We start from the raw sequence: 15,181 nt of genomic DNA, 5'->3' as shown, positions 1-15,181 counted from the left end.
ATTTATGAAATATTAATTATTATTATTTTAGTTTCTTCATCTTTCAATATTTTTATTTTTAGATTTAATCTATTATTTTGATTATTATTTATTTGATTTGAGATAATTTATAAAATTATTTTTTTTTTTCAATTTCATTCTCATTCAACTTCTTAATTTGTAAAATTTATTTTTCATTATTATAATAAACTTGAAAAAAATAAAACATTAATAAGTTATTTTCCAGCTCATTTTCCATGACATAACCAAACGCTGGAAAGTATTTTCCAACTTATTTTTTATTATACTACCAAACATTGAAAAATAATTTACTTTCTCAAAATTTATTTTCAAAAAAAATTCTACTTTCGAGTAAATAAACAGGACTCTAAAACATCTAGCTGCATTGAATCCATGGAAGTTCCCATGGATCCTTGACAATGGTGTGCCAAGCAACTAGGCAATGCTTGCTTGGCACAAGGAACCACTAGTCGACCAGCATACGGGATGTAATTGCAAGTTCATAGCAATGTTCGCCTCGAAATGATGGCGACAAAATTATCAACAAGTAGAAATCACTCGGCAAACATATCCAGAATCAAAGGAGCTGCTTTACTAAAGCAGGAAAAGGCTAGAGAGAAACAGCTTAAGAAGACAAGTATCACAACGTTGATTCAACATGGCCCTTTCCGGAACATAACATTTGATGCATTCTTGCAGATAATTCTTGAATTGTCAATGGGATAAACAATGGGAAAATAGAGAAAGTTCAGAGATAATAGCAATACTTCAGAGCAACTTCATTCCTTTTCCCTCACATCTGGGATTAGTGATCCTCAATCTTCTTCAGGCTTTTCATGTCTGTTGTTTCCACCCTGTTACAAAAAACAAGGCTCACAAAATTCATGCGGGAGACGAGAGCATGTGACATTTAAAACAAGGGGAAACATCTGGGTTTGGATGGATCAATGCTGAATAAAGTGAAATTCAAAGGTTGTGTTTACTTTAGAAAGAGTATTAAATTTTAGTTATCACTTTTCATCTTTATTCTAAAATTATCCATCCAACAAATACTTCAAGGGGATTGTTGGGATTGATTTTTAAAATTTGATAGAGATTAAATAACAACAAAACCAAACAAGGGTTCTTGTTGTCTCAAGTAGAGAATTTGAAAAAGAAGATTTTTATTCCAGTTTTTTATAAAATTGAAAAAATAAGGAGCACGTGTTCCTATAAAACAATGATTAGTAAATATGTTCTCTCTAGTTTTGTTGTTTCTTAAAGCATGTTTCTAGAGATCTGGAAAATTATTCACAAGTAAACAACCAAAGTGTTTCTTTCCTTCGTTGCTAAGCACATCATTCCATGGCATGAGGCATTTCATAAGAAATAGCTGGTGAAAGAAGACATGCACCCTTCTCATTTGCTTGTTTGACAGTCAAGACCTAGCTATGAAAGCAAAAGGAATAGCATGTCCAGTGCACGTGACTGATAGCATTTGAACAACTTAACACCCAGACAGTATACTCAGAAGTAGCTCCAAATTAAGAAGAAATAACTAAAATGATAATGGTCATCTAAACTCTAAGTAACTCTCAGTTCATAAAAAATCATTCTACAGAGCAGAAAATATCAAGCAGGAGAAAATGACATGACCCTCTGTTCTCTAAGTGTGTTTGAAGTGCACAAGGTATAATGCAAAACAAAACTTCACCAAACATCTAGAAAATATGAATCCACAGCCTATCAATTGAATCAAATTAAAAGAAACACATAAAGATAAATCGTGTTTTTTGAGCATAACATTTTAATTTCAAATTTCACTATTTTGGCAGTTCTTCTAGCCACTAGATTATATTAACGTCATGGTTTCACAAAATGTAAGATAGACAGAGGTGTATGCTGTGCAGTCAACAATCAGTGTAAGAATGGTGCTTCTGATGTATCCAAGATATAAGGCAAAGAATATGGTAATGCCTAATTCACTAGATAAGAGATTAAGTTAGTTGCTGACAGAGGTACATCACAGATGTAGAGATAGAAACTTACGTTGTTCCAAACAAAGCAATCTTTTGAACTTTCGTGATCTCAGAATCTGATTGATTGTCCTCGATAAATATTGTCAAGCTGATCAAAATTTACAAGTAAGATTTACTGCTGCAACATTTCATGACAAGAAAGAAAACAAGTGTGTAAATACAAAAACTTTTAGCATACCTACGAACATTCTGAAACTTTACATATTTTAAGACCACAGGTTTTCCCTACAAAAGCATAAACCAAGCATAATGGTAATGTAAGAGATTATATCAACATATTTCTCAGCAATTATTTCCTTATCGTGAACATCAACATCATAACAGCAGGACGAGAAAATAATTTCCACCTTGAGAGTATCTGGTGATAAAACTATAGTGTCACTTGGAGGGTAGTCATTAACATTACTGCCATAATCAAACCATGCAATAATTGTAAGATAAGAAATATTGCAATTTCTTTCAAAACTTAAATCAATTAATCATTACTAACAATACCTAAATCCCATATGCTCCTTGTTTGAGAAAAGTTTTACCGTCTTTGGACCTGGAGAAACAAACCTTCACATTAAAATGATAGACAAGCACATCCAATCCGTTTCATAGGGACTGTTTCAATGTAATGCAAAACATAGTTTGCAGGTGAGAAACATTAGAGAAATGCACTTCAGAAGAAAAGTTTAGATTAGAACAACAAATACCTTCTTCTTCAGGTCCTTTGATGGCAATAGAATGCAGTTTAACAACTTGATTGAAAGGTACATAAATCAATAACTGCTCATCTGCATCGCTCTCTAGATTCAAACCATCATCTTCTCTATAACCCTAAAATTCAAAAAAGTACAAAAATTATAATTCAATCAACATCATGTTGAAAGAAACAAAGGGGCCAGTTTTCCGTAACAAGAATTTTTTTTTAGCAAAGCCTAACATAACAATAACAACATTATTAGACTCCAAACTTCGATTGCATGAAGCCCGAACACAAAAGGATCACTCAAGAAAACTTAATAGAGCTACCATATGGGTTTCCAGTAATTTTTCTTTTTACATTCAAATCTAATTCTCTTTACATTACTTCAACTAAACTAGCATACAAGAAGAGGATAATTACTAGCTACACAATCCCTAAATGCTTGCACGCAATACCAAGACTCTAAAAACATAAAAGATAATTCTATCATGGCATAATAATTAATAAAATAATTTTAGAAGTTGCATTCAAATTTTGTTTAAAAGAAGAAACAAAAAAGTAAAATTACCTGCTTGATCGCATTGGAAAGGGAGTGGCTTGGGCTTTGGTTAAGACATTCAACTCCAGAAAAATCAATAAAGTCCAATAAATCAACCTGATTCATTCACAAAAAGATTCAAACTTTAATTCCCATATCAACCGAATCTCAATAAACCCAGTTCCCAGATTCCAAGAAATGCCATGAATTTTCTCGAAAATCAAACAAAGAGAACAAAAAAAAATACTTACTTGGCCTCTTGGAATTGCAGTAGCTGACTCTGCAGCCATTTTTTCTTTTTCTTTTTTGGTACTGCTTGGGTATTTGGCAGACAAGAAGGAGGGATTGCTTACAGAATAAACACAAAGAATAGTTTCTTTTTCTCTGTTCTTTAGGACAGTGATTTATATTTGCCAGAAGAAGATGGATTTGTTTGACGGAATAAAACGACACTGTTTGGTGCGTGTTTAAGGTCTGTTTGGGCTTTTAAGCTCAAGGACATTTTAAGAGTATAGTTTCTAAACCCGGCTAGGTTTATAGGTCGATCTGTCATCCAGGATAAAAATTAAACTGAATTTAAAAAAATAAAGGGATGAAAAAATTTGGATGATTCATTTAAAAATTCAAGTTAATTTAGTGATTTTATTGATCTAATAAAATTTAATTGTATTTTATTGATTATTTATTTGTTAATACAAAAATATTATTTTGTTTATGTAAAAACAAATTAAAGTTAGCTTATTGACCAATTAAAATCCAATCAATGGTAAGATTTGTACCTTTTATGGTTTTATATTCAAGTCATTGGTTGCTTATATAATGATTATTTAAAATTTATTTGGTTATTAATTTCAGAATCTATTGAATTAATTGAGGTGTATACAAACTTTTTTGAACATCTATATTAATAAAAAAAATAAAAAAATCTAGGAATTTTATAGAACTTGGAACTCAATTCAAGTCTGTTTGGACTCTTATCTGGAGAGAAAAAAAAAAACTCTATGCATTACTGATCCGTGGATGAATAGTATTTTCGCTAAATATTTATTAGAACAAATGCTAAAAGCGATATGAGATTTATCATGCACATGATAATGGATTATTATGCTTTCTTCTACCTAAGCTTCATCTTCTCTACACCTTCACTTCCTCATATGCCGAAGTAGTCGTCTTCTTCTACCTCAGTCCTCCCCCTGCTTTGCTATAGCTCCATCTGTTTTGATGGCATCTCCAAAAATGGAATTAATTTCACCTATAAATATTTACAAGTTCAAAATTAAAAAAATAATTAATTTAAATGTTTTTTATTTAAAAATATATTAAAATAATATATTTTATATTTAAAAATTTATTTTTAACATCAGCACATCAACAAATCGATACAAAAATAATAAAAATATATTAATTTAAACAAAAAAATCAAAATTTTATAAAACATTACCGAAACCAACAAGGCATCAAATACACCCTTGATAGCATAAAATTATTGCTAGCAACCACCTAACCAATAAACTAAAAAAGAAAAGATAAAATTCTTTTTCATCAACAATCTCAGCCAACAACCTCAAAAAAAAGAAAACAGCTATAAGTCTTGTCTTCCTCGTTTCTTTCCATGAGTACGAACAAACTTATAACAACCACACCACTTTGAAAGATTGAACAAACCCATTGAAAAAAAAAAAAACACCTCTCATTTCCCAATCCCTCAACCACCACCTCCTACCATGGCCTCCTTATCCTTCCTCTCCCCTCCTTCCTCCTCCTCTCTTTCCTCCCTCCACAACACCACACCTTCCTCCTCCCGCCTCTTCTTACGGACACCCTCACTTAACCTCCGCGCCCCAACCAAAATCTTCTCCCTTAAAGCCCAATCCGCCCCAGTCCTCACCCAAGACGACCTTAAAAAGATCGCAGCCGACAAAGCCGTCGAGTATGTCAAATCCGGCATGGTCCTCGGCCTTGGAACCGGGTCTACCGCTGCCTTCGTGGTAGCCAAACTCGGCGAGCTCTTAAAAACCGGTGAACTGACGAATATCATTGGAGTCCCAACTTCAAAACGCACAGAAGAACAAGCTCGTTCTCTTAACATTCCTCTTTCAATACTCGATGACCACCCCCACATTGATCTTGCCATTGACGGGGCTGATGAGGTGGACCCACTACTTAATTTAGTGAAGGGTCGCGGCGGGGCCCTTTTAAGAGAGAAAATGGTTGAAGCAGCATCAGATGAGTTTGTTGTTGTTGCTGATGAGACTAAGCTTGTTGATGGTCTTGGTGGAAGTAAACTGGCAATGCCAGTTGAAGTAGTGCAATTTTGTTGGAAATTTAATTTGGTGAGGTTACAAGAGTTGTTTAAAGATGAAGGGGTTGAGGCTAAATTGAGAGTTGGTGAAGATGGGAAGCCCTATGTGACCGATAATTTTAATTATATTGTTGATTTGTATTTTGAGAATCCGATTAAAGATGGATATGCTGCCGGAAAGGAGATTTCGGGGCTTGAAGGTGTTGTGGAACATGGGTTGTTTTTGGATATGGCGACCGCGGTTATTATTGCTGGGAAGACAGGAGTTGAGGTTAAAAGCAAGTGAGAATTTCGAATCTTGTGTTATATGATGGTTTTGTTATATTGACACTGTTGTTGTTCATTATTTTTGTTGCGGTGAATTTGAGCTGTTGGGACTCTAGTTGGATATTCTTGTTACTTTTCTCATTAGTTTAGGAATGGAAATGTGAAATAATGGGAAATGATCAAAATGAATGAAGTGGTTTCATGGTTATTGCTACCTTGTTTTGATTTTGGGATGAATAAATGGATGGCCTGTAATATCGTTTCTTCGCGTCTTGTTATTTATAATCAAAAGGGTTTAATTTGTGCCAATGCATTCCCTTGTATGTAAAAAATCATGAATGCCTTTCCCCCCCTTTTACTGTGTTGTCTATAAGTGAGAAGATGGGAAACTCATCTCCATTGAAACCTGAAGGTCTGTACTGTTCTACTGGCAATTTGGCAATAGCAAGTGCATTGCTGAGGACAACTGGAGTAAAAGTGCCCAAGTATTAGTTTATGGGTTGCTCTCTCTTGTTGTTCTGCAGTGAAGTATTTTGTTTTTTAAAGGAAAGTGCTCAAGCAACATCTTAGACGGTTTCCATCTTTTCTTTTACTTTGTTAATGATGCTAATCTACCATGCTGAAAAGGAATCCACTAGGTTAATTGGCGTCTCAATTGCATGTGCAGTGGCATCTCTGTCTACTATAAACATGTTTCTCAGGTGATGCAAAGGTTTATTTAGTTCCTCTAGTAATAGCAGTTTCCAGGGGAGCAGGGGATGTGTTTTGGCTTTCAAGTGACTATTTATACTTTTGCATTCTAGTCTCAAAAACAGTAATGGATTGAAGGTGCATCAAATTGGCAAACAGCATAGGTCTAGTTCTATCAATTAGCTCAAAGCCTGAAGAGTATGGAAAGGAGGACTTGTAGATGCTTGAGTGAAAAGATTTCGGGAGACAAAGCTGAAAAAGCTAACTGGGTACATTTGAAACCCTAACTTCTAATAGTTGTATAGAGGGATTAGGGATCGATACCAAGATGGTTATGGTTTCACAGAAGCTCATAAATAATATTTGAGAGGTATCCATAGTTCAATCATGATGCTGGTTTACAGAAGTTTGAATATGATTCGATCTATATATTCCTGTTTTCAGAATCTTTAGAGAGGAAGCCAGGGCACAATGAAGTGAATATCCTATGTCTTGACCTGCCTGCAATGTAATACACATTGAGTTCCACGTGTTTTCCCAGGCAGATAGTACAGTGAATATAACACAGCTCATTGTGCTGGTTATGCTTCAGTGACTGGTATGTGCTGCTATTGCGCGGTACATATGCTTTTGTAAAGTGGAATCCCTAGCAAACGTCAATTCAAGTGTAGTCTGTAGATTTGGGATCAATTATGAATCTATACCAGCTTTGAATCTCATTTTATTGTGTTGAGCAGGTGAGGAGAAAAGCTTAGCAATATCGACTGTTTTGTTATCAGATGGACAATCACCAATGAGCAAATTTTGGTGTGGAAGCATTACAAGATTGTTAGAGTTGATTTTTTTTTTTCACTCAATGCGATAGCATCCTATAGTCTTAATGTTTTGGGATCATTCATTTGGAGAAACATCTTGTGTGGTTCCAAGAGGCAGTTCGTTTCCCCCTCGAATCAAACGTGAACTATGGATTAGAAATGAGCAGCCTTAGTTGTATAATTTTGTTTTTCTCAGCCAGCCTAGACTTAACGCTTTAGTGGCGATGTGCTTTGAGGCTGTGGCTCATTTATCCTTTCCATTTATAACACAAGTCTTGAATTTTGATTGCTTAACAAGGACTTGCATGCACCTAATACAGAAGCCTGTCTTGTGCAGAAACGGATAGGAAAAATCACACTTGGCAGAAGGCAACTGTGTAGCTTGTTACATGTACTCGGTGTTTAGTTTTGTGGCCAAATTATGTAGACTACATCGTTCTTGTTATTGCCATGTTATTTGAATTATCAATCATCAAACTAGAAGGCGATTTAACAAATAGGATTCGTCCCAGAAGCTACTTGGATCTTGTTGCTTTTTATCTACGTGGATAGCTTGAATCCAAAGAGAAGAATAGATAAATATTTTTCACAAGCTCAGTTATTTATAAATAAATAATCAATACAACTACATAAAAACCAAATGGATCATGTAGTGTTATATAGACAACACTCATCCTCCATCTAGGTCTGTGTTCCGACTTTCATTCTTGTACAAACTGAATTTCTACATAAGAATCTGGTGAATGATCAAACGAAAGATGCACCAAATGAAATTTACTAGTGAGTATAATCAAGTATCACGAAACTGAAAAGCTGGTTAGCCAGGATCCTCCTTCAATTCTCATCCTACATCAGAGCCATAAGCATAGAGACGAGCAAAATAATCATCCATTGGAACTTTGCTGGAAGAATGGTGCTAGCTGGATAACAAAAATAGATGAGAAACCATCAAGATCTGAAATAACATCTTTTATGTTACGAGGACTGGGTGATATATTTGGTTTGTATTCTCACCAGGATTTCCACCGGTTCCAGTTCCGGTTCCAGTTCCAGTTGAGTTGGCGATTCTAATAATGTCAGAACAATCAGATCCGAGAGTACCTTGACAACCAAAACCATAGCACAGATCAGTTTTTAAAGTTTGTTGCTTTGATCTACCGTCAGTATTCACTGCTAAAACTTCATGTAAAAGTTCTTACATGCACTGTAGCAAGGGTAGTAAGAGATGTTGAGAAGATTAACGAAACCAGGTTTGCATGTACACGTGTGTCTATATGTTCCATTTTTTGTGCATTGACCTTCTCCACAGTACATCCAATAGCAAGCTACATGATCAACAGGACAGAGAATTAGTGGCAAAAAGAGAGAGAGAGGATATTAGGCAGGACTGCAGTATTTTTAGACTCATATTATGTGAATAAAGGTCTTTGGTTTTGGTGATTACGATCGAAGAATGAGCTGTTGTGGGGAGCTTCTTTTTGTGGAACTGGAGGTGGGGCTGGCTGGCAGCTGCCATAGTTCAGAGTACCTGGAAAAAAACAAGAAAATGAACCAAGTTTACTTGAATGTGTAAAATTAAGTACAAAATCTGTCTTTTTAATTCATCAGAACATGTCTTGTTCTGCTACTTGCATGTACCATGTCCCAGAATGAAGTTCAGAAAAGAAATCCAAAAAGAAAAGGAGGTTACAGTTTGGAATCACGCAAGGGAGGAACTTGTGTTCATCATCAACATCATCGTCATCGTATTGGGTTTGCTTCCATCCAGCTTGACATTCACACTTGTAGCTCAATGGGTATGATTTGTCTCCTACGCATGTTCCTTTTCCGCAATCCACTTCCTTACACAACCTGTCTGCAATTCACAAAGAACAAATCATACATCCAGGATTTTACCCGTGCTTGTGTGTGCATGAAAGTGCAGGATAGAGAGTGTTGTGTACCATAGAAAGCAGTCAGGTTGCCATCAATATCTGCCATAGCAACCATAGGTAGCACCACGAGAAGCATGGTTACAAAAGGAAGAGCTTTAGAGGAAGCCATTTGTAACTCTGAGAGAACAAGTGATTTGCAGTGAAGGCTGGAGGAGGTGCCTTCTGTACTTAATGAGGTGCGTATTTATAAGAGATCACAAAGAATTGGAAGTTTTCTTGGAATCCAAACAGATAGAATTACCATAAAGACACTTCAGATTTTGATGGTTATTTCTTGTTTTTTTCTCTATTCAGTAGAACAAAATAGTTAACTTGATAGAAGCTTCTGTGTAGGCAGAAAGGATCAATTCTGCTGATTTTTTCTTCTCTTAGAATTTTATTTATTGTCTATAGTCGGTCTTTTTATTATAGTTGAATAAATCAAACAAACTAGAAACATTACATCTTATTGTCTTCCTTCTAGATTGTCATGTAACAGAAGGTTCAGTGTATTATTATAAATTGAACAGGTCTCAAATCTGCTACTTCTTCTTTCTATTTTATGACAACATTATCCTCAACCAAGCTTAGGTTTGGCCATTCTTAAATAAAGTGAAGGTCAGATTAGGTTGTCGAGCGGACAAAAAAATCAAAAGAGAGAAATCATAGTCTACCGAGCAGTTTGGATTTCACATTTCATAGAAATTTAATGTTTTTTTTTTTAGTTTCTTTTTACATTTTTGGATGATATTAAAAATATTTAAAAAATAAATAAATAAATAATATTATTTTATTAAACAACCAAAATAAAGGTTAATTCACAGGCTCAAACATTTCATTGTTAGCCTACACATTCAAATGACTTTGGCAACATTTGGTTTGGAGAAATAGAGGTTACTTAACAACTAACTCTACATGATCAAGGTCCTCTGAAAATTCTTCTTCTAGGTCTATTTTTCAAGCCTTGATCAAATGTTTTTGCACTACATTTTTTGTTTTCAATTAATATTTCAAGATAAAAAAACAAAAACATGTTTCATTGAAGAGATAAAAATAAAAACATAAAATAAATACATCTTTAAAATAGTTTTATAATAAGTTTTTATCCTTTCAAGATAGAAAATACAAAAAAACATGTTTTTTTTTAATCCTCGTTATCTTATATCTTTTTTATTTTAAGATAATAATTAAATACTACTTAACAAAACGGCAAAAAAGAATCCTAGCACTCAGTAATTCTTGGAAAATAATTTCAAGAGATACTAGAACCAGAGAATTGATGCCTCCGAACAAGAAATAATCAATTACAATTTCGAAGTGGTTTCTTGATGGTTAAAGAACATGTCAAGGATTAAATTAACACGATATCAAGCCTTAATTTGAAAGATTTGTTGCATACGTTGGAATCGTTCTCTGCTCTAATCAACTATAAAAAAAAAAAAAAAAAAAAAAACGAGTGCCTTGTATTTGCTGTCAATTTGATGCGCTTGATGAGCTTTGACATTCGGCCACAAATGAGAAAAAGAGAAAAAGAAACCCAAGCCTCCATTGTCAAAGACTGTCCTGGTGGAATTTTGGTAGATCTTTTTTTATCTAATTTCAAGTTAACATGAGCAATATTTAGTTAATATAATATATTTATGTTTCACACGTTGGACGGTGGTCGATTGTTCTCTACTTTTTTTCTCAAATATATAATTAAATTATTAATAAGACATCCTTGATTTACACAAGTGTATAATTTATAATTAATCTTATTTATCATTGAAGTCAAGGGCTTTGTAATCATAGAGTTATATACTTGTATGTTTTATTATAAATCCATGGATTTCTTTCATCTATATTATCTACCAATACTCTCAAGATGTCTACGATAATCCAAGCATTAATAAATAAATAAACATTTACCATGTTAATATTTTATACGATAATCTTAACAAAGTATTCTGTTAATTGATAGATTCCTTTTTATTCGTATTATTCTTGTTGTATTTTAGCACAAATAGGAACAAATTAGGTATTCATGAATGATGTTTATTGATTTAAGATTTAAAATTAGATCTCTTAAAAGCTGGGATGGGATGAACTAGGAATGGTCTCCTCCAGGCACTTTTTTTTTTTTTTTTTCGTTTCTTCTTTTAAAATATTTTAGCAACAAGAGTTAGAACGAGCTATTCCCAATTCAACTTTTTGGGTTGAAAAGGAAATTTATTTTCAATTTTATACGTTTCCTGCATGCATCACGTTTTGGACTTTTTTTTTTGTCAGAATTTGGAGGCCACAAAAGTTCACCAACTATCTCGATATTGCAGGGTGACTGGCATAGATCTCACACTCGAAACTCAAGGTAGAGTCATTCCAAGCTATCCCTACACTGGTAGGATCTCTCTGTGCAAGCCAGTTTAGCAGAGGGTGCCGAACCCATGTCGTGGAGCTAGTTGCACAACCAGGCTGACAACGTGATGTCAGAGTAAGACTCTTCCGGCTCACCCGGCGAATTTTCCGAGGAAAGCAGTGTTTATAAGCCGCAGTGAGGCTGGTCAGAATACAAGAAATGGTGGCCTAAACTATGGTGCTTGAAAGAAAATTGTCAGCAAACCATGTATGTCTCTTTCCATGTTTTCCCTACGAATCCTCGTAATGAAAACTTCACCAACCACAAACTCCAAGAGCCTCCTAACCTAACCAGCCGCCATAAGGCCCATAGAGATGTCAGCATGTTAGAAAGGAGGTGTCATGGGGGGCACAAATGACAAGAACCCAAATAGATTGTTTCGATTCCAGAATAACATGACACTCAGACGATCACCGATGTCATCTGTGAACCTGTTGCAGTTACAACAACCTTAATATTTTTCTCTTATCAGCTCCTTACCTTCCATCCCTCGTAGCACAATTTTACAATAGAAAATCTGTAAAGATCATAATGAAACTTCAAATCTGTAAATATCATAATGAAACCTCAGCTAAATAACGTGTAAAGCAAAATCCATGATCTTTGATCATATTCCCTGCCTCAGCAAACTAAAATTTACTTGATTTAAGCTTTGACAAGACAGATTTTTTTTAAAATGAACATCTCCTAGCATTGTATCTTTCACAAAAATAATTATGTTTCGTCTTCCAAGCAAATTTTGACAACAAAATCCATGATATCATAAAAAAGACTTGACACGGTCCAAAAGCTAAGTGCATGCATGCAACCGATTTCTTACTTTAAACTCCTATCTAACCACCCAAGACTCGGGAAAAAAAAAAAAGGGTCAATAATAAACATAAGAAACATAGGCAGCACCATGGATGCAAAATTGCATACGTGAAAAGACTAAAAATTAAGCAGAGGAAAATTGAAAAAAGTCCCCACATACTCAACTACCCGCAGACATCTGGTAACGACATTATACTCAAGAAGATGAAACAAAAATAGAGTCAGAGAAATAGATTTGAAGGAACTTAATCATTCATTGAAGAATTTACCACATAATCACAATCAAGGAAGAAAGTCCCTGAGTAAAAAAAATAAAGTAGGATTTAAAATGGGAGTTGAAAGACAAGGACAGAACTGAGATCAGAAGAAAAAAAAAAAAAAACAGAGCAAGCAGCCATTTAATTACAAGCAAAAACACATGATTTGGGAGTTTAGAATTTAGCAAGCCAGATAATTCAATTCTCAAGACATGTTTGGAGAAAGAAGTTGCACCATGGGATGCTCTGGATAATAGATATAATCAACTAGCCACTAGTTTTGCTACACATCTAACCATTCTACGTGTGTTGATCAATTTCAGGAAGAGAGTGCTTCTGAAGTCAAAATTCTCAAGAAACAACGACAATCTACAACCATCAAAGACAGTGTGATATCTATGGATACCATTTGCAACTACATTTCTCTGGATACAGAATGCAACATCGGAATTCTAGACCCCACACCATCCTCTTTCCCAAAAAAGGTCCTGATGCATATCATGCAAGGAGAAAAGGCCCTGATCTTAAAGGAATAAAAATCTCATTTAATTTTGCTTTAGATGCAAAAGGAAAAGAGGCCATGATCTACTATTATCCATTTTAGTCCTGTATGATAAAAGGTTGAAGAGAAGATTGAATACATTGCTAAGAGATTCTGAAGAGTTTTTTGACCACCAAATGATCGGCAATCTTTAAGCTTAAACTCCAGAAAAAGTTTGGAGCCAAAGAGAGATTTCCCAGTTATGTGTTGCTAAATAATATTGTATAGAGAACTCTGTTGTGCACTAACTGATCAGTATACCTCAAACTTAGGAGAAACATTATCTACTACTCCCAAACCTTTTCTTCCCACTAATTCCTAGATTTTCATCCAATTCCCACTGAAAACACCAGCAGATCCCAACCATAGAGGACACCAGAATAAACCTATAAAGAATACAAGTATTGAAAATAGCACGTTTACATGGAAAACTAGCCTTATATAGGAAGCCGATGCCCTAACAGGCAAGCAATCCATGGTCAAGGTGCAACAATGAAAACTACAACATTACATCATAAATTATGTCAGGAAATTATCAAACAGAACAAACCTAAGAAGATAAAATTGCATCACACAGAGAAATCATTACATAGGCCAAAAACCTGAACAACCACACACAGATTCATAGGTTCAAATAATCCATCAAACAGGATATGTTAGCAAAGTAAAGGCAAACTAACAGGCTCGATCACGGGAAAACAACAATGCTCACCCAAAATAATTCAATTATACACTCTACTAATCCCCATCAAAACAGCAACAGACAATTCAATTTCTAGCCAATTAATAACCATAACAAAGTTTTTATAATAACAGTTCAAGTTAGAAGCCCAAAACTTCCTATAAACAGGAACGAGATCAGGAACACATGCCAAGTCGACAAATAGAATTATAAAATACGGTCATACAAATTATTTGCGCCAATCCATTAAACCAATCCGTATATCACCAAACAACCAAACCCCCACAAAACCATTTATCCCCCATAAATCCCTGGCCCCATAATGCCTAAAACCATAAATTTCAAAATTTTCAAATAGGCACATATCTCTTAACAGCCTGCTTCGCAGCAACTGCACCAGCTGCAGCAATCCCGCCAATAGCACCAGCAATAGCAGCAGACCTAGGCCCTTTTGCAGCACGATAAATAGCACCAGTACTAAGACCAGCAAGCACAGTATTAACCAAATCATCAGTATCTCTCCAATGAATCAAACCACTCTCAATCCCCGCAAACATGAGTCCCAAAACACCCAAATTGTTTCCAAATTTTCTACCCGCATGACCACCAGAATTCAAAACACGATTAACCCTCAACTTTAATGACTCTCCGGGCTCCGCGGCACGGATTCCTTCAATAGAACCTTTAGAACCGCCTAATATAGCTCCAGTTAAGTAACCTGTGCCTGTGTAGTATTGGAGATTTTCACTCCAAGAACGGCGTTGGTTTAAAGATTCTTCATGGAAGAGAAATTCAGGGGATGTTGGAAGGTTGTAGAGGTTTTGAGCTGGAACATTGTAGAGGTCTTGATATGGGTGGTATTTTCTGTACTTGTGATCATTTGGGTCATTCATTTTGCGATCAAAATTTTGATCTTTTCGGAAAAAAGATGGAATTTTTATGGAGTTTTTTTGAGAAAGATTGGATCTTTCGAGCTTTTCTTGAGAGATAAAAATGAACTTTTATGGGTTCAGGTGGGTTTTCCGAGAGGGAGAGGGATTTTAGTTGGTTGAGGAAAGAAGGGTCTAGGGTTATTGTTGATTTGGGTTTACTTTCCTTTTTGGTCAAAGGAGAGGTCTGGAGGAAGGAAGGAGGAGGTGGTTTTTTTGGAGTCTTCTAGGGTTTAACGAGGAAGAAGGGTTTTCAAGGATTTAGGGTGATTTTTTTGCTGGCATAGCCAGTCTTCTAGGCTGACTAGGCCAGCAAAAAAAAAAAAGGTT

General features: G+C 35.0%; 4 protein-coding genes across 4 annotated transcripts; 1 reads left to right on the top strand and 3 right to left on the bottom strand.

Moving 5' to 3' along the window:
* Positions 1-625: 625 nt before the first annotated feature.
* On the bottom strand, positions 626-3,720 carry LOC118044051 (PITH domain-containing protein At3g04780). The gene is made up of 8 exons (XM_035052206.2): positions 3,499-3,720; positions 3,278-3,364; positions 2,717-2,840; positions 2,514-2,562; positions 2,366-2,423; positions 2,197-2,243; positions 2,029-2,106; positions 626-854 (listed from the first exon to the last, which is right to left on the bottom strand). Exons 1-8 carry the CDS (start codon positions 3,535-3,537, stop codon positions 806-808), a joined length of 531 nt encoding a protein of 176 aa, XP_034908097.1. The 5' UTR covers positions 3,538-3,720; the 3' UTR covers positions 626-805.
* Positions 3,721-4,813: 1,093 nt separating this feature from the next.
* On the top strand, positions 4,814-6,078 carry LOC118044052 (probable ribose-5-phosphate isomerase 3, chloroplastic). The gene has a single exon (XM_035052207.2). The coding sequence runs from the start codon at positions 4,972-4,974 to the stop codon at positions 5,833-5,835; it is 864 nt and encodes a 287-aa protein (XP_034908098.1). The 5' UTR covers positions 4,814-4,971; the 3' UTR covers positions 5,836-6,078.
* Positions 6,079-7,893: 1,815 nt separating this feature from the next.
* On the bottom strand, positions 7,894-9,591 carry LOC118044054 (uncharacterized). Its single transcript, XM_035052208.2, has 6 exons — positions 9,265-9,591; positions 9,012-9,176; positions 8,766-8,849; positions 8,521-8,646; positions 8,336-8,422; positions 7,894-8,241 (listed from the first exon to the last, which is right to left on the bottom strand). The coding sequence occupies exons 1-6, from the start codon at positions 9,362-9,364 to the stop codon at positions 8,168-8,170; spliced, it is 636 nt and encodes a 211-aa protein (XP_034908099.1). The 5' UTR covers positions 9,365-9,591; the 3' UTR covers positions 7,894-8,167.
* A 4,411-nt stretch (positions 9,592-14,002) lies between these two features.
* Positions 14,003-15,181, bottom strand: LOC118044055 (mitochondrial import inner membrane translocase subunit TIM23-3). The gene has a single exon (XM_035052209.2). The coding sequence runs from the start codon at positions 14,813-14,815 to the stop codon at positions 14,273-14,275; it is 543 nt and encodes a 180-aa protein (XP_034908100.1). The 5' UTR covers positions 14,816-15,181; the 3' UTR covers positions 14,003-14,272.

Source organism: Populus alba, chromosome 13 (assembly GCF_005239225.2).
Source record: "Populus alba chromosome 13, ASM523922v2, whole genome shotgun sequence".
In the NCBI taxonomy this organism is placed as follows: domain Eukaryota; kingdom Viridiplantae; phylum Streptophyta; class Magnoliopsida; order Malpighiales; family Salicaceae; genus Populus; species Populus alba.
The sequence above is the reverse complement of the archived record's forward strand: the minus strand, read 5'-3'. Positions and strand labels throughout refer to the sequence as shown.